The sequence below is a fragment of the Carassius auratus genome, chromosome 6 (assembly GCF_003368295.1).
Source record: "Carassius auratus strain Wakin chromosome 6, ASM336829v1, whole genome shotgun sequence".
In the NCBI taxonomy this organism is placed as follows: Eukaryota; Metazoa; Chordata; class Actinopteri; order Cypriniformes; family Cyprinidae; genus Carassius; species Carassius auratus.
In genome coordinates, this window is record NC_039248.1 from 6821951 (window position 1) to 6842540 (window position 20590).

Sequence of the window (20590 nt, forward strand, 5' to 3'; positions counted from 1 at the left end):
AGAGAGCTAGAGGGAGACAACAGAGTCCATGTTAAGTAAAGTGCAAAGAACCCTGGCTGTGTACGGAATGGAACGCAACCCTGCTGCTTACTAGATAATGCACAGCATACACTGTGTACTGTCTAAGAACATTAAAAAACAAAAAAAAAAACCGTAGTATTGTAATAGTTATGTGAATTTCAGTTTTTCCTGATAAAAAAAAATTAAATAAAATTAAGCTCCAGCTTTGCTGTGCTTTTGTGTAAGGCTACACAATTTGCAAAGTAAATAATAGTTGCTACATAAAAATACTAAACAAAGACATTGAGCACATTGCATTGTAGGAAACAATACTCATTGTGCTTTCCTGTATATTAAAGATTTTGCCATGTCCTGCAGAACTAGTCATGCTGTTCTGAACACGTCGATGTATCCTGTGAGCTTTGCGGGAGTCATGTTTAGTAACAGCTGATTGGAAAAGTACATTGCCTGGTTTAACCCCAGACAAGATGTTGCATGTGTTACATCTTCTAAAAGCAGAATAGAAACAAGCTTAATCCCTGGCACATTACACAGGAGTCCTGCTCTGTGGCTGTTTTACCCTTCAGCAAGGATCTTAACCCCAGGTTTCTCCAGTGGGACTGTGGCTGTAATTAGTGTTCTGTAAGTCACTTTGGATAAAATAAGTCTGCTAAATACAACAATATGGTATTTTATGCTTGCCCTTCAGGTTTGCTCCCATACCTCATTGGGGTGAGGTGGAGTAAAGGTTAAAGATCTGGGCTAGTAATCGAAAGGTCATAGGTTTGAACTCCTCAAGATGCGATCCATGAGTTCTTTCCAGTGTAGCACTTGCGCTTAACCTCAGGTTTCTCCAGCGGGACTGTCCTTGTAATATGACTCACATCAACATTACCAACTCTGCACTCTTTTAAGATTCTTTATTGACATCTGTGGTTTAATGCAGAACCTATAACCTCCATGGAACCTTTCCACAAAACGTTCTTTATAGTAGAAAAAGGCAGTTTAGATTTTTTAAATGTTCTTCACACTAAGAAAAGTTGTTGTTAAGGAACACTTCTTTAGTGAACCAAAAATGGATCTTCTGTGGCATCACTTGGAAACCCTTCTTTTGGAACATTATTTTTCAGAATGTATGGGGTGGTGCCAAAATCAAAGAAAAATGATGAGCCTTTTCCATATAAATAGCAAGATGTGTCATTTGACTAGCATTTTGTCATCCGCTGAGCATGTCTGTAAGCTATCGGAAAATAAAACGATAATATTCTAAATAAAGAGTTTCACTTATGTTCTCACGTCATTTTTATTGTGTGTGACAATCAGAAATATTTAGCCATTCATAATTCTTTGTTGTGAACTAGATTGACTCACATGGTGAACTAATCAAACGTCAATCAGTCAGTCAACAGATCCTCGTTCACAAAAGAAACGACCCAGTTCATTCAGTCTCGATCAGTGCTGCTCCGAGACAGAATCAAAACAGTGAAGTGGGCATATTTGTTTAGTAGCTTGAACCAATAAAATGTGCCTTCTAGACATGTGCCGGTATTCGGTAATATCACAGTAAAGAATATGCACGATATTGTTATCGTGGGCCCTTCTAAATACCGTGAATAGTAATACATTACAAATGTATAATGCACAACACCGCTGTATGCTTCTTGAAAGATGCATGTGTGCTCTGATGTAAACAATCACGCATTAGAAGCACATGAAAAAACACGTGAGAGACGCGCTGAATGAAAGCACATTCATTTCTGCTAAATTGCAGAAAATGCAGCCGTTACTCTGGAAACCCCGTAAATAAAGCAGCTGCACTACTCTCTAAAACATATTAAAATAGATTTAATAGCCATTCAGATTTGTGGATTTGCTATGGTGATCTTCACAGCGCCAAATACTTCAATATTTAGACTTAATAGGCTATTTATTTTCAAACTTTTTTTTTTTACATTTTAATCTGAACTACAACATTGTTTGAAAATGTTTTGATTCTCTATTTATCGTTCACACACTAGATTAGGGCTTCATTAGTGAACATTAGTTAATTCAATAGTTAACATAAACTGCCAATGAAAAATTCTTATGAATATTGATTAATCTTAGGTATTCCAATATGTAATAATACGTCGTTAAAATTGAAAGTTGCGAGTGAACGTTTTTTTTTTTAAACAAAGGTTAGTAACTTCTGTAGCAAATGTAGCTATTGCTCATTATGAATGTTAATGCATTAACTAAGGTTAACTAATGAGGTCATATGACAATGTGTCATATTCTGAGCATATAGGAAAGCAGATCTCAATATGGCTGGCCGTTTTTTTAATTTTTTTTTATAAAAATATGGCCAGGGTTTAGAGCTCCTTATAGTCACCTCACATCACCAAGGATTGATTGTGAGCAGGATTTGTTTGGGGCAGGATTTGGTTCAGATTGGATTCATTCATTTGGAAACAGATAAAACAGGCCTATAGTAAGTGCTTGTGGTGCAGTCCACAGCAGAAACTTCTGCTATTCCTCAAACTGAATTCTAAGTGTCTTGCTATCTCACAGAGAGGAGCTTATCAAAACTGTGTAGATGGACACAATGTATGAACACTGTGTGTGTGTTTAAAGAGTGTGTGAGCATTTTAGCTATTGGTTGTTTCCATTGTCACACACAGCTGCTTCAAGGTTTATTCTCTCATTTACTCTCTCTCTCAAGCTTGAATTGGGTTCAGCGTCCACATCTGTGTGTGGCAGCTGTGAGGGACCTTGATTGGATGAAATGATCAGATGAGAGGGGGACGACAGGGTAAGAGAATATAGAAGGAGGGATGTGGAGTAATCAGAGGGAACTCTGTCCGTTTCTTTTGATTTGTCTGTCTCTCCCTTCAGATGAAGCTCAGTGTAAAATAATTTTTTGATTATACTGACCTCAGCCTGATTTCCCCCGCTGGTTTATATTTGGCTCTGAAGGCCATTTAAGTTATTTTTCAAAAGAGAGAAACATTGTCAGAGCCATGGCCTGGCAGTTAGCACACACAGACATTTATCGGCTTGCATTTTCTGGATCTGTTGCACCTTAAGAGGCCATTTACACATTTTCAACAGCAAAATTCATAATGTGAACAGTGGAATAAAAAAAAATCAAATTAGTCAAATTAGATTTTTCTGTGGTCAAATTTGTCCATCTACTGCATGCTTATATAGAAATAATAGAAAAGTAATGCAGTGGAATACATGCTCTGTGTAAATAGCCTTTTATTCACCTTAGGTATATCAGAAGTATCAGTACTTCTGTATTTTGTCCCAGGCCATGCGATGAGGGACTTAAAGGGCGAGGAAAGAGGAGGCTGACCCTTGATAGCTTTTCAATGTATGTTAGTGACGGCTATAACAGATAAACTCAATAACTTGACAAAACTATATTAACAAGCAAAAGAAAAGAGTGTTCCTGTGCTTCAGAAGTGGCTGAGTCTGATTTGACGGATGCGTGTAGGTTAAAGGTTACCAGTTAAAGTGTCACTCCCTCTGTTGGTTGTTTTGTAACGAAATAAACTCGATAAACTTCACAACCAAGTCACACAGTCCGCTGTTTGAGCAAGAGTTCCCTGAGGACAGTCTCTCTCCCAAGAGATAGATAGACGGTCGGATTTCCGCTCGAGTTTGTTCAGATGCAGACCTTCACTTGTTAACTCTCTCGTATTTGAGCAGAAACAGCTTTCATGTCATCCCGCGCAGTGGTTTTTAGTTCTCGCAGGAGAACGTGTTGGATGCGGGCAGTGTGTTGCGCGGCCTAGATTTAGCGTGTTTGTGTGTTTACCTCGTCTGTGTGTGTTGTCTTACCTCTCCGTGTTATTGTCGGGGGCTGTGAGTCACTGGATGTTAATCATTTCCCACACGGGCAAAGTACACACACACACACACACACACACACACACAATCACAAACACACACGCTCACATGAGCAAACTGGCAGGATCAGCCGTGATTACTCCCTGCTACACAGGGCTAGTTTTATTAAGAGCGTGTTTACAGCCTGACTTTTAGTCATTAGTCTCTGCCTGTAAACACTTCAAAATCTCATAAACAAACAAAGAGTGATTGAACGGCCGTAAATTGTGTTAAAGTAGAAAATCTTTTTTGGAGGAAGATTTGTAATCGGTCCAGGCTTATTTTTAGCTACCATTAAACCAATGAAACAGCGTAATGCTAATGCTACGATGTTAACATTTGCTTAACAAACATGTATAGGCAAAGAGCAGGTGCCAATGAACCGGCGAGGGGCGCCTGAAGATCTCTCTCCTCCACGGCCCTCTGAGGGTTTCACACCGGAGGAGCTCCTGGTAATTAAAAGACAATTTTGTGAAATTGATTAGATTATGCTAATCAGGGAAGATAATATCTAGAGAAGACTGCGAGTGTGTTAGTGTGTGTATGAGTGGGTGGATAAGTGTGTGTGTGTGGATTGAGTGATTATGAAGAGATGGCAGTCCGGTCGCCATTTCAAATCCCTGAGTCCACACTTGTGTGTGTGTATGTGTGTGTGTCTGGAGATCATGCTCACGCCGCCATTTCACATCTCCGCTCGGCTGTCTCTGCCGCTCCTGAAATGTCAGAGCGATGTTCCCTGGACTAGGCGTGAGGATATGACAGCTGGCTGCTCACCTGCTGTGTGTGTGTCCGCATGCTGGGTGCTTTCAACTGATCTGGTGCTTTTAATGCATTCCATCACTGATAGATAGATAATCTGTGTCTTGAATAAAAAATAAACTGAATCGGTGTCCAGGACAAATTGTTTGAGATGAGGCAGGTAATTTTTACAGACTGACAATGGAATGGCCAATCATATTCAAGCTCCCCAAGTTGACTGTCAGTGACCTTTGACCTACTGGATTCGGAAAAGGAACAGGCATTTTTCAAAGCAGCAGTCTTGATCAAAAAGTATTCATAGTTTTAGAGTTATGTATAAGTAAACAAAAAAAATAAATAAGCAAAATTTATCTCATTAGATGCACCATGGGTGTCTTTATTACTTCACACACACACACACACACAGATTATGACTCATGCATGTTATCATAATGGCCTTGTCTATATTTGGCTGGCAAAGCCACATAAACTTCACATAATTGGCTTTCTGTTGGGAAGGAACGAGCCGTGCGGAAGGCACTCGGAGAGAATGCATGAAGCTAAATGAAGACTATCTCTTTAAACGAATGCCTAATTATGCCATTACGTTAACTAAAGAAAGAAGCTCTATTCTAAAAAGAACAGCAAAAAACAAAGACAGCATTTTAGGTGGAGAGAGCGGTGGATGGAAAAGTCAGAGAGAGTGAGAAAGATGGTGCCTTCAGGCTTTATTTAGCTGGGACAACAGAACATGAGCTCATTACACACAAATACACTGCAGCTACTACACCTCCAGTGCCCAACTACACATTTAATATGATCTCTCTGTCTAGGCTTTTAGACCCTCTCCTTTAGTGTGATCTCTCCATCCAGATCAGCACATCTCCGATGGAGCTTTGCAGTAACTGATCACCGTAGCTCAGTTTTAAAACCTTTTCAGCCTTGCTATCTAATGTCTAAATGCGCAGCTGCATTCTAACCTAAATGGAACACCATAAGTGGCTGATTTGGACAAGTCTGTTCTCTTGGCTGCTTACACTCTCAGGGAAAGTGTGTAAAAATTGTACCTTAAGGGCATTGCAGCTTGTCACGTAGTCAGTACCGTCTAAAGAACATCTTTGTACCATATTGTACCATATTGTCCCAGTTCATCATCATTAATACATATGCATATTTTAGGCGTAAATAAGGTACAAATTTGTCCATTTAAGTGTACTGCATCAGCTATAAGCTGCTGTACCACAAAAGATACATTTTGCCAGTGTAAATGGATAGTGCACCTCGGCACACAAATACAGCTAATATCTTCTGGAATAGGGTAAGACTGAAATCTCCGAAACTATTTGTCAAATTACTAATCAGTAATAAAATCATTTAACTGAATCACAAATTAAAATTCTCCAGTTCCAAAAGCTTAATTAATTAAAAGAACTGTATGTGTTTTAGACTAGTCATACTAGTTAATGCACTGTATGCTTGTATGTCTGGATTGTATTTATAACACACCTTGGAATACTTCTAGAACATATACTTTTTAACAGTTCTTTATAATATGCACTACGAACAAATTAGTATTTAGTGTTCAATTCAAGTTTTCAATTGAAGCGTTTAGAGTTAACAGGGTGCTAAGCACATACAAACATTGGGTAAAAAGTAATGAAATGATTATCTATAATCAAAATTTCTGTTGACTTATCTGCCATCTTTTTAGTGAGCTTGTCAGAATTCATCAGATACACACTTCGGTATCTCTGCGGATATAGTAGGTTATCAGGTTAGGGTTTCCTTTTCACTTTCTTTCTTTTGAATACTATGTATTTAAAAATACTACTAATTTCACATAGCATTTTTCACCTACTATATGGAAGTAGACATATTTGCACGCAAGTCTGTCAAGGATGCACCTTTGATGCCTTAACATTCTGTCTAGGTAGGCAGCTTACTAGGGTTTGGAACAAAGCCTCTGTGCGTGTGTGTGTCAGTGTTTAGGATTGAAGGATTTGGGCCAGTCCAGTCTGCTTTACCCCAGCTCTCTCCTACTGTCCCACTCAAACACCCTACCCACAGAAAAATCAAGCAAGGAGCTATTCTCATCTTCTGCCGCTACGTTGTCCTTTCCGCCCCTTCTTGCTCCTCTTTCCACTTTCTTTCCTGTCAGCTTCTCTTTCTTTCTCTGGAGAGAGGCTGATGCAAACGGGTGGGTTGTGGTGTAATCCGGGGCCTGGGAAGGTCTGCGGATCAAAATCCATGTTCCATATCCTCCGCGTGTCCCTCGGCCTTGACGCCCCCCCGACCCGCCTGCTCGCCTGCAGTCCTTGACGATGCCATCATACCCTCATAAATTCCGACCGCATCCTCCCTGACCCCGCGGCTGACTCCTCCCACATGCTGAATGATTGACAGCTCGTGCACACTGATTCCATTTAGTCCTCTCAGATTACTCGCACGTTCGCCTTGTGTGTACACGTTTTGTACATGCGTGTGGGATTCCTCACAGTTTCCACAGCTTAGCCCACCTTTGTTTTAAAGATCAGGCACAGTAACGGCATAAATCCAACGCCTGACTGTCGCCAGAGCTCTTGGTAATCATAATCGCATTGAAATATTGTTGCCGTTGTCGCCATGTGTTCATCCTGGCACTTGGAGAATTCTCTGGAAGGCTGCCGGTACAGTCGAACAGGCCCAGACCCAGTGAGGGGCGGCAGGGAGCGTGTTTGGGTGCGCAGATGTGGGCCGTTTTTTAGACTGGTCTGTCTGAGGAGGTCACAGCTGAATAAAGGGATCATATGACAGGGGTGTGATGCACAGAGCGGAGGAGGAAACTTCAGTGTGCGTTTTAAGCTAAAATTAGGCAGATGGTTAGACAGCTCTGGATTAAGTCTGGAGGCCGGAGAGAAAGAAAGAGAGAGACAGGGTGTGAAAGAGAGAATGACAATATTCAAAAATTGCTCAAGCAGCCATAGTTCTTGTTTAATTTGCAACTCTGTCTGCCTGTCTCTGGGAGTGTATTTCTCACTTTACACACACACACACACGCACACACACACACACACTCTGGAACAACACAAATGACTTGAGTAAATTGAACTTGACTGGTATTCAATTACATGAAGTGTCACTGTTTGTTTGTGTGTGTGTTTTGATTTATAGACCGGGGGTTGTACTGAAAGAGTCCAGGTTCACCTCTAGTTGAAGCTTTGAGCCTGTGTTAACTAGTCAGGGCCACATGACCTCAGTGTCAGTTGTTTTATATGGTGACAGCAGGAAAATTCCCGTCTGCAAACTTTGTCCCCGTGTTTTTGTGTTTTTATCTTTGTATGGTTACCTGTCCAAAGGTCTGGGACCATACTGAAAATCGAGAAGAAAATAAAAATTCCCTTGCAAACAAAAACTGTAGAGAACTGCTCCGAGATCCCTAACATAAACAAATAATTTCATGCGAAGAAACATTTTTTTAGCATTTTCTGCATTTAACTGTACAACACAAATATGCAAGCTTTCATGGTTCACCTTTCTAATGTTTCTGGATGACTATTGGACTAGTAAAGTCCCACTATTTTGCTCTGTTTTTCATTAATCAATTTTCTCTTTTTATAGTGCATATTTTATTTTGTTAATAATACAAACAAAAACAAAAAAACTGTAAAAACCTACAGTATTCTAGATCCCCTTCATGGGCCCACAGCAAACTTTAAGGGGCCTGCAGAACGACTTAAATTCTAAATATAATGTTAGTAGTAGTTTCAGTATTAATATTATTATTTGTTTTATATTAAAACTTAGTCAAACTTAATTAAAATACAAAAATAAATAAATAAAGAGGAACTATAAAATGAACTAATATTGTGACCCTATATTAGATATAGTTAATTTGAATAGATTTGAATTGCTCACATCACTCAATGTTTAGAAAGTTTTTTTTTACTTGCTTTTGGCACTTGGTGTTTGTTAATGTAAGACCCTGAGTGTGTGTATAGTTTGCAAGGGCTGGAAACGTTTGGTGTAGTAGGACTGGCGTCTCAGTGCAGCACCTCATACTCTCTCTCTCCTCTGTCTTTCTCTCTCTTTAGCTGAAAATGAATCTCTAATTTCACAGTTATCATCATAACCCCACAATGAATAATGCAAAGTTATTCAAAGAACCAATCTATAACTTATTAATTGCTGCCTTTTCTCATTCAATCTTCTCTCATCCCACGCTCTCTCTCTTTTTACTCCTCTCTCTCTTCTTTTGCACACTTTTATTTGAGATGCCACTTCCATCACCCATTCCATGTAGAAATATGATGACTCTTGTGTTATAGCACTGACACGCTGATTTTACTCCCTTTTGAATGTTTAAATCATCCCTAAAGCTAGACACAGTCTCACACACACACACACACACACACAGACACACACACACACACAACAGTCTACTGGGAGAGTGGTGTGGAACTACACGCCAGTCTCGCCAATCGTGGCTGTTTTCTTAGCTGATGGTTGTTTTGCAGTAATCAATAGAAGATATTTCTTCTCTGTCCGATCTGAAACAGGAGATGGATTTTCTCATCAGGTTTATGCTTTTGTCAATGTAAACACACACACACACATACACATGTACAAACACAGGACACGAGGGGAGGGCAGAATGTGTGTTCCTCTTTTGCGGAGCTGTAAATCATGTTTATGATGGTAATCCAGGTATAGATCAGTGTGTTGATGGAGAGAAGAATTGAAGTGATGAAGCTGTACGTGGTGTAATTATGTTTCTGTCTGTTTGTGTGCGTATGCGTGCTATAATGTGAACGCAGATACATATATGAATGCGTTTTTGTGTGTGAAGACTCTTTGGATGGAACATGTGTAACTTGCTGTGTGTCCATGAATGTGTTTGTGTGGATGTTAATGGAGATGATACAGGGACATTGAGCATGTCACACACACACAGCTCTCTCTGTAATGGAGTGTCTAAATATATCCGGTTTTTGCCAGATCCGCTGCCTCCGGAGTGAATAAGAAATGGGCTTTAGGAAAGGACAGAATATCTCTCTCATTCACACACACATTCACACTCTTTCTTGTCTTTCCTCTATAACTCTGTGTCGTCGGCGTATCTCAGCTCACTTGCAGTGTGTGACAAACCTAGATCAGTAGTTTTTGTGAAAACTAGAACGATCTAGTTTTGTTGGATCGCTTGCTTGTAGATGGGAGGGAAGACACCTGCGCACACATTTATATTACAGCACAAACATATAAACACACACATTGAACGTGCTTTGGCAAGCTAAACATCTAATGATCCTCAGTGGTCCCATTGGGATCTTGCAGAGGTCAAAGAATGCCGCTGACTCCTGTGAGACTCTTTATGCTCCTCTGAACTGACCAATCAGCATGTACGTCTCATTGGTGGTCAGCCAGCTGATTATCTGTGCGTCAGACTCATGTTTTGTAACAAGAGGTCATGCAGTCATGTAGACAGGAGTGGAGCTCATAAATTAACATTGATCTTTTAGTTCATCGCAGACTGTAAATACTTTTTTTGTGTGGTTCTTAAACTTTGACGATTGTCAAATGACTTGGTATGGAGAGAACAGTAAATGATGGGGTGAAGAAGGGCAGATGTCATAGCCGGCTTTTTCAGTGCATCCATGCAAGTGAGAAAGCGATTATGTACAAGCTCCAGAAATTTGATAAAGCTTGTATCAAGTAGCTGCAAGGGGAAATCAATTGCCTGAAACATTTATTTACACACAAGTTTAAATGGACATATTTTCTCAAAGCGTTTGCATAGATTATTCTAAAAATACAAAATATATTATAAAATAAATGTATACATTTATTAGAAAAGTATAAATTTATTTTCAAAATTTTACTTGTATATTGAAAGATAATGTATATAACTTTTTATAAAAATATAATTGATAAATAGTACAAAAATTTAAATTTAAAGTTTATATATTTTTTTAAACCTTGCATATTAATATTAGTAGTAGTAGTATTAGTATATGTGCAGCATATTTTATGTATATATATATATATATATATATATATATATATATATATATATATATATATATATATATATATATATATATATATATATATATATATCATTGTAAATTGTATTTATTTTAGTTTAATTAATTTAATTAAAATAAAATGTATATAATGATTTCTAAATTCAAATTTTCGGAATTACATTTGGTTTATTATATATTTCAAAGCTTTTGTTTACATAGCTGACATAGTAGAAGTGGCATAGAAGTAAACTGAATTCAAACTTTAACCATTCCATCGAGTACCACAATTCAATGTGACAGCCCATATGTGCCACAACAAAACAGAACCTGTTTATTTGATAGATTTATTAGTTCTTAAACTCATAAATATATTGTCTTCAAGGCAGAGGTCAGTGCTGTTATAATAGTTCAGTGTGTGTGTGTTTGGGAATTTTTTTTGAGAGAGATTGTGTATGTGTGAATGGATCCGTCCCTGGCTTAGGGCTAAATGTAGCTGCTTTATATGCACTACAACAACCACAAGTGTGGGAGTGACCAGCAGTTGTGTTTTGTGTGTGTGTATTGTCAGCACCAGCCGGCCTAAAGGAATGTGTGTGATGCTTTCCAGTTGACTTTAAGAAGACTGAGAGATCATGAGATCAGAACAAAGCATCCGCCATTTCACTGCATGACCGCTATGCTTATGAAGATGAGTTAATTTTTCCTTTAACATATGCTTTTTTAAATTTTAGGTGTGTGTGTGTGTGTGTGTGGACATCAGGTCTCATTTTGCATTGTTTGGGCAGATGATCTGCTCGTATATCTGCTGATCTGTGTTGCTGTGGAAGCGGATCTGTTAACTCCTCATTGGACCACAGAACAGCTCACGGATGAAAGGCCGAAGTATCCCAGCATGCAGCTTTCCACCATCTGTCACGGGCCCTTTGTTTGGGTGTGGGTTGAGCTGCTGGTCTCTGGTTACTCACAACACGCAAAGACACACACACACATATACAAATATTACAGCTTCGAATCACCTTCTCATCCTTTGAATTTCAACTCTCTTATACTGTGTAGCACAAGAGTGATGTTTGTTACGGTGGAAAGGCCAGTGATCAGTGGCGTCTGTCTCCTTGCGTTAGGATAAACCGGAGGGTTTGGCTCACGAGCAGAGTTGTAGAATTTCCCATTTTGCTCGAACGGACACGGATGCACGGAGCTGTAGAGAAACTTGCAGCTTTTAGCACTTGGAAATCAATTTTATCAGTCTGACCCTGCCGTCCTGCTTTGCTTAAAAACCTCTAGATTATTAATTGATTTGGCAGGACACACACACACACACACACAAAATCTAATACCCTCTCAATCACAAATGAGACGGCAGAAGAAAGAAAGGTGAATCCCACACCTCTTTGTACAGGCCACCGCCCACGTATCATCCGCCCTCCCCTCCTTGATTTAGAGACTGGTGTCTTTAACACGACACCACACGTTCTCTCTTTCTCTCTCTGTGCATCCTGGGACTTTGACGGTGGTGTGACTGCCAGTGTCACCAAGCAACCGTGTCTTGCAACAGGCGAAGCCATCTCACGCTTCAGGAAAGCTGCTCCAGCCAATGGCGAAGCAGCGCTGCGACCAATCAATGAGTCATAAGGGCCGGGGGAGATGGATGCATTTGGACACTCGTTAACCACAATCTCACGCACTTGTGAAAATGGCATGCGTTCCACGTGCTGTGTACTTACTGGTTGTAGGAATGAGCATTTATGCTGCTGCATCTGGGAATTAGCAGCGATATGAGGTCAAAGGTCACTGTCCCCCTGCCGCAGGTCAACGGGAAGGTGACGGGCCTGTGCTGAGCGTGCTCTGGTTGAGGAAAAGGGAGTCTTTGTGTCGGTGTGGTTTCTGGCGCGCTCTGATTAGCACTGATCCATGCTGACGACTCTGTTGGCAGATTAGCGTGGCTAGCATTGGCCATCTGTTACCACGGGCCATAACAAGTGAGAAGCGTGGGTCATGTGCGTGTTTGGAGATAGATACGAGGCATTGTGAGTAACACACACACACACACACATAGAAACTTATATCACATACACAGTCTCCCAAACACCGCGACCTCAGCAGTATATTTCCCTGCCTCGGGAGTGTATGATTGATTTTCAGGTTAAATTAAATAACACACAGCTTTATGTAGTGTCTCTCTCTGGAAGCACGTTCATGGGAATCGAGTTTGCATTTCTCCCGGCCGCCTCGAGAACCAAAGGTGTCGTCCATATTGCACGGTCTAAACGTATCCCGCAAAGCACCCGGATCGTGATTAGCATATGATTCACTCATTCGCAGGATCCGGGAACCTGCTGTTTTTTCCAACAATCTCATTGGCCGCATGCACCAAGTCAAATTAATTACGCAGCTCACGGAGATTATGATGCCTGCCTTCCAGTGCCACAGTGGAAGATGGCTAATTAGCTATAAAATCAGACTAATTCTGATGCTAAAGCTGTTTTAATTTCTGATAATTAAGTCAGGATTGGATCCTTAAATACCCTGGCATGCCATTATTGCAGTAATCATGGTTGTTGTTATGAATTATTTTGAGACCCTCGGCTGTTAACGTTGATGTTTAAGGTAATCACACTAAGTGAATAGCTGTAGAGAGGTAGATGATATACCCCATATACAGTACCATTCAAAAGTTTGAGGTCTGTAAGAATTTTTTTAAATAAATGTATGCATTTATTCAGCAAGGATACGCTGAATTGATCAAAAGTGACAGTAAAGATATTTATAATGCTACAAAAGATTGACATTTTTTTTAAATGGCTGTTTTATACAAATTCTTTATTGATCAAAGAGTCCTGAAAAAAATGTGTCATGGTTTCCATAAAGATATTAAATATCACAACTGTTTTCAACAATGAAAATAATAAGAACTGCTTCAGCAGGAAATCAGCATATTAGAATATTTCTGAAGAATCATGAGATGCTGAAGACTGAAGAAATGTCTGCTCAAAATTCAACTTTGCATCACAAGATTAAATTCCATTTTTTTTTAATTATTATAAATAAATAATAACATTATTTAATTAAAATTATATACGTTTTTTTTTTTTTTTTTGAGATTGCAGTGATGTTATTGCACTATATTATTGTTTTACTGTATTTTTGATAAAATAAATGCTGCCTTTATTAGCATAGGAGACTTTAACATTCCAAACTTTTAAACTATAGCATGCATAATCTGTAAATGTAACATTATTTGATTTAGACATATTACACTCTCTTGAATTATACGATTTACTTTAAACATTTAATTCAAAATGTATTTATGTTTTATATCTTATGTGTGAGACATGGTTGTGCATTTTAGAAAACCCTCCCCTTAGTCTTTTACTCATTTTCTGTATGTGTTTCTGTTTGACTCGCAGTATCTCTTTTCACGTTTTTATTACTGTGTCTGTGTTAGAATATGCTATCTAATTGAATGTTCATTTGTGATTTACTTCTCAGCAATTTCACCAAGATGGATCCAAGCACTTTGTATAATTCAATCATTGTTTTCCACTGAGCGGTGTTTGGGTGGTTATTTACGGCTGAATTTCAAGCTAGCATTCATTTAGAGTAACCTGCCATGAACTTGAATTGGCAGGGTCATGACCTGGGGACCTTTGACCTATGAGTGAGGGGAAAATGGTTAGAAAGAGGAGATAGAGGGATGATCCAAAACACAAGGAAGAGAAGGACAGGTGGAGCGAAAGAAGGGGGATAGAAATCCGCAGTAGCAGATTGTGGCCTCTGCTGCTGTTTACGCCAATATTCAGACACTTTCGTTATGTGTGTGTGTGTGTGTGTTAGTTTCGGCATTGCTCTCGGACGAAGGTTGTTAGTTAATATTCCGTGGACGCTTCCATCTCTGAGATCTAATCGGTGTGTGTATGCATGTGTGTGTGTGTGTGTAGCAGAGACATACAAGAAGGGGAACCACTCAGGGGACAGGCCACGAGTGTTTTTATATAATGACAGCCATGTTTGTTACACTGTGGCGCTCTTTGCCGCTCCCCCCATCGAAATCTCCTCATGACATTAGCATCCTTGCAGACATGCAACCAAGAGCTCAAGATTTCCAAACACATAAAACGTTTATATTGTCTTCAGCAGTCAGGTATTTTCAGGTTGAATCACTGTTAACGGCTGCAAATAGTATTTTAATGCGTTTAAAGTATGTGCAGATATGGTATGTTTTGAGGAGGCAAAAATAAATCTGAGAAGGCTTGTGGGGTTTGCTGTGTGTGTGTGTGTGTGTGTGTGTGTGTGTGTGTATATATATATATATATATATATACACACACACACACACACACACACACACACACACACACACACACACACACACACACATATATATATATTGGCTGCGTATGACTGTCTTTAACATGCCTCTCTCCAAACTGTGAAATCTCCACAGAAATAGTTAAAGGCATAATTTGCCTGTTAAGCACATCATGTGTGAGAACGCTTGTTTTACGCTGTGTAAAAATGGCTGTGAATAGTCTTGTAAATCAGTACACTGCTCACTTTGTGTGTGTGTGCGTGAAAGTGTGTGAGCCCGTATCAGTCTCTTCTATCCTATTGAAGGGGGTCTCGACAGTGAATGAATGGTTAACTTGACAAGCCGAACAAACCCTCTGCCCAAACGGGACGTTAATGTGTGGTCCTGTAGAAATATGCTAGTGGGGTTGGTTCGTCTTGCGAGCAGATGTGTGTGTGTGAAGGAGACTGACTGGTGTTAAATAGAAATATTGTTCATGGCAAGTGAAATGTGAAAGGAAGAGTGGCAGGCCGTGTGTGCGTGCAAGAGCTCGCTCTAATTATCGATTGGATTGTGCTTGACAGATATGGAGTCTGGAGAACGGCTGGCCTCGCCTTCCACCGCCCCGGCCTCCGTCCACACCGCCACCTCTGCGTCAACATCTTCCTCCTCTTCCTCTTCCTCATCCACAGCAGCCTCCAATGCCAAGAGCAGCCTGAACCACGGAGCCACGGCCTTGCTCGGCACATGCGGTAAGAACTCGTGCGCGCGCACACACACACGCTCTTTCATTCCCTGACGCAAGGGTTGCTTATTGTTACAGTGTGAAAAGTGCTCAGTCAAAACTCACGCACAATCACACGCCAGCACATTTCCACACACACACACCGCAGAGTGTCGCACAGGCACGCTTTGAGCCCGTCTCCAAGTTTAGACTGCGTGGTTGGCGGCAGATTGGAGACTGATGTCGTCAGGGACCTCTCTTCCTGTCTGATGAAGCATCTTTTTTTTTTTTTTCTCTGAGTGACATGTGATAAAGCGCAAATCTTCTCTGCTGATTGAGTCTTGTCTGATAAGCCACAAGTGTTCACTTTCTCAGATTCTGTTCTGTTAAAGGGATAGTTCTGCCAAAAAAGAAAGTTCTGTCACCATTTACTGTTCCTCATTTCGTTCCAAACTTAAAAAAAAAAAAAAATTCTGGGGGAACACAAAAGGAGATTTTTACAGAGACTCCAGATTGATTTTTTTTATAATTAGTACTGGGGCTGTCAAGAGCCAAACAATAAATAAATAAAAGCATAAAAGCACCATAAAGGTAGTAGGTACTTGTGTCTCTGTATTTGCTTGGTATGTGATCTCAAGCAAGTACAGTTGAGCTGACATTCACCATATGTGATGTTATAAATATGCTCTGTGTATTATTATATGAATATAATCCTAAATTAATTTAGTTAATTATTAAACCACTTCATTCATATAAATTGAGTGATAGTTATAGCTGTGTGAAATTTAAAGGGATGGACAAAAATGATGAGAAAATATCAAAAATATTGTCAGAAGATGAACTAAAGCCTCATGGGTTTTGATTGACATTAGAGCGAGTAAATGACAGAATTTAATTTTTTAGTGCGCTATCCCTTTAAGTCATTTAAAGCCATACAATAACTTTATGTGAGCAAGATGTGTGTTGATTTGACATCAGTGATATATTTGATGTAATTATGTAATCATATTTAAATGTGATGTAATCATGAATAAGATCTAAATGTTATAGCGGTGGAGAAGATTTTCAGCAGTTAATGACTTTTCTTGCATTAAGTTAGCACTAAAGCTGCATGAACATTCTTCAGAACTTTTCCTTTTCCGTTCCAGAGTGGAATGAAAGTCATACAGATTTTGGAAAAACAGTGCGAGTAAATGAGGACAGAATTTAAATTTTTGCATGAACTACAAAGTTAGTGTTACACATAAGCGTCACTGCAAATTGCGGAACAACATTTCCTAGAAACAAAGTGATAGGCTACTACTTTTACTATAATTTTGCCTTTCATTAGAGTTTTAGCAAGCTAGCAGCACTGCCATGTTACATTTTATTCCAGACATTATTTAAGAAATTGAGTCACATATCTGGTGTCTGTTTTGAATCAGAACTAGAAATGGCTAATTTGTAAATGAATCGCTCTTTTCAATGAATCGTTGAACAGCTTAACAAAATCAATTCACAATTCAGTGACAATTGCATTGTTCAGCTCACTCACCCACTGAAAGGTTTCTAACTAAATAAATCAGTAATAGGATACAAAAAAACAACAAAATTGCTGATGTAAAATTAAATGTTTACCCAAAATCAGTTAAAACCCTCCTTTTGGGGGTTACTTGTGGAGCTTGAAACCTTTGCGTTTCCCAAAAGAAAGAAATCACAGGTTGGAAATTATATTAGGATAGGTAAATAAAGGATGACAGAATTTTCATTTTTGGATGAACTTGTATATTAATCGCTTATCCAGCTGTCCATAGACTTTCTATCTGATAAAGCATCTCTTCTCTCTCTTGTGTTTTATTCATTCTGTGGCACAGTCGGGGCTGAAGAAAGCCACCGACTTGCTCCTGTCGTAATTACCGACTTATTGTTCAGCATGTGAAAACACAGTCCAGGATTTAGCACTCACAGTTTTGGCTGCAAATTGAAAAGCTGCTGCATTAATGAATCTCAACCAATTAACTAGGCCTTTGTTAATACTGCTGTCATCTCACTCTCCAACCCCCTTCACATAAACACACACACACACACGTGAATGCACAGGCACAATAACACTTTCCCTCCATCCTTCCTGACACTCTTAAATATCCTCCTCTCCTCCATAAACTGTGAAGTTTGTAAGGCTCCACTGACTCTTTCCTGTTTGTAATTCGCTCTGTCTGTTCTGGTTTCGTTTTTGGCCCGGTGTCGTTTTCTGACGAGACTCTCATTAACAGTTGATATTCCACACGGCTTTCCACTCTTCTACTTCCTCACCAGCCCGACAAGAGGAGTCGCGGTGAAGGGAGACCCTTTGTTTTTGCTATTTTTTCCTTTTTTTGAATATGTAATTCCCGCTCCGGCTCGTCTCTCTTGGAATTCAAGTACCCAGCAAAATTCAGGTTCAAGCACTCACCAACTCTTTGTTGTTCTGTTTTCACAGAAATAAAATATAAAGCTCCAGTTTTAGTCAGAGCTGTGGCTTAATGGTTACTGCAGATACTTCTGACAAGTTGAGCCATGGTGCTCATGTGGATAATGCAGGTTAAATTCTGGCTTCTAACATGTACCAAATCCATTCCAGTTTTCACTATATTTCTTTATTGTACAGTAGTTAGTTTCAGTCCACTGATCTGATAAGAAAATTGGCATTCCATGTAGGGATGGGTCATGATGCAGAATCTGTGCATCATTCGTTCATTCGTTAAGAAGAAAAATTAAAAAAGGAAAATGCACCATGAGATCGATAGGATTATTTTATGACAGATGTGAACCGGCTTCAAAATAAAATTACAAAAACTAAACTGACAATTCTCTGTCGTTCAATTGGCAAGTACGAGCAGGAAATATTTTGTGTGTATTAAAAAAAAAAAAACCTTTGGAGCAACATTAAGGTTGAATTGAGTCATTTTTTGAATTGAGTTGTTACTCTAGCTCACACAGTTCCAATAAATTGCGATGGGCTAAATTAACTCAATAAGCAGACAGACGCGACTACAGTCAGGTGCAGACCAGTATTAAAGTGCACAGGAAATAAGCAGCAGTCATAATTAAAGCAGTTTAAGGTCTTTCTCCACACAAAAAAAGGTTCTTTTTAAAACCACAGCTTTTTAACGCGGTTTGGCGGTTCATCCACACGCAAACACAGCGGCAGGTCACTGAAACTGAACATTTCTGAAAACACCTGCTATAGGGTGAACATTTTCCAAAACTCCGGTTGCAGTGTTATCATGTAGACGGCGAAACCAGCATTTTTGGCTTGTGACGTCAGAGCCAGCACCGTTATCTTCGCATACTTTTTCAGGCTTCTGATTGGCCAACATGGCTTTAATAGTTGAGATTATATCACATTATTAGGCACTGCTACAGCCAATCCATATGGATTCAAATATTTCTGTTGCTATTTTTGATCATCGTGCAGTGATTTCATGGCATTTTTTTTAAAGACAGTGTGTCTTGACAAAAATACCTTCTTTTTTTTTCTGTTTCACTGATGAACCTGAAACAGTTATGATTGTTCTTGGCATTCTGAAGACCAGTTAGCCAGCTAGTTTGTCCAGTAACCTACTAAATAGTTAATTTTGAAAACATAAAGTTTTCAGTTCCAAGAGTGCTGAGTTTCATAAAATAGGACTGGGGACAGTTTACATCACTCCACTTGTCTGTGATTGCTAAATAGAATTCCAACACTTGATCCTGCTCTGTCCTCTATTTTTGTTGGCGGTGCTAAAATAAAATAGCTGGCCATATTGTGTCTGGTATTTTTTGTTTATTGAAAGGTTTATATAAAACAATATTTAATAAATAAGATTGCTGTATTACTGAATATCACTGTAGCTGTTATTATCTGTAATATTCTGTGCAAAAAGCATTCCTGCTCATGTTATATAAAACTGGAAGAAATCCAAAAACAAATAATGATCCATTTTTAAAAAAAAGTTTGATTTACTTGGGTTAAACAGACAAAAGGGACCCCGGTAATTCAGTCCTAGTTGAGCTGATTAACGTTCAGAATGAGTCCATCCCTCGACAGGTTCTCACAGCGCTATCATTGCCGCTTTAAACGCAATTAGCACTTTGTCCCACTAAATCACCGGCCCACATGCGTGCCAGAGCGATAGATGATGCTCAGGTCGAGAACGAGGTGCATCTGGGCTTAAACAGCGAATATTTTAACCTCTCATAGAACAAATGGCGGCCACATGTTTGCACTTTTTCTCGCCGTCCCCCACAGACACACAGACAATTAAGTCGGCTGTCAGGTCTGTCTGTAGAAATGTGATTGATGCAAACGGAGGGCACATTAATCGGCTTCCGCCGCATCCCACATAAGAGAGCGGACGGGGAGACAGGTGGGGGAGGACAGTGCCGCTTTTCAAGATGGCTCGGTTTGTCAGAAGATGGAGAACATGGGTAGGTGTGTTGGTGGTGGGGTGGGGGACAAGCGAAGAAAGAGAGAGACGGTGAGAGAGAACGAAGGAGAAAGATAAAATAAGAAGGATATCAGGTAATCCGGTAATTCTGCTCTGCTCCTCTCAGAAGCTGATTTAATTATTGCCGGCTGAAAGCGCATTAATATGAAACTGGCGTTTCTGCCACTGTGTGTGTTTGTGTGTGTGTGTGTGTGCCAGCAGGAGCGGATGATGGTCTTTGGGGGAATATTTCCTCTCATTTATCTTCACATCCGCCTCTCTCCTTCGCAAGCTCCTTCTTTTCGTCCTTTTTTCCTTCTTCCGTCGCCACCGTCTATATCAGGATAAACTTACGAAACATACAGACTGTACGGGATTTGTGTGTGTGAGAATTAAAAAGGACAGGCCTTAAGCTGGGGAACTGAAAGCTGTCTGTCATATTCTTTCTTCTATTTTCTTTTCTAGAGCCTAATTAAAGACATGCGACTTGCTTAAATATTATCAGCGAAATGTAACATACCGTCTGTCAATGTTTGTA

The 20590-nt window shown here is 39.6% G+C and overlaps 1 protein-coding gene across 19 annotated transcripts in view; it reads left to right on the forward strand.

Annotated features, from left to right (window-relative positions):
* Positions 1 to 20590, forward strand: part of LOC113092959 (bromodomain adjacent to zinc finger domain protein 2B-like) — a 79946-nt gene that overhangs the window by 26311 nt on the left and 33045 nt on the right. For all 19 annotated transcript variants that reach the window (XM_026258839.1, XM_026258790.1, XM_026258808.1 and 16 more), the window contains exon 3: positions 15486 to 15653. In XM_026258839.1, the coding sequence (XP_026114624.1) occupies positions 15488 to 15653 (166 nt within the window). In that variant the 5' untranslated portion in view covers positions 15486 to 15487. The remainder of the gene's footprint in view (positions 1 to 15485; positions 15654 to 20590) is intronic.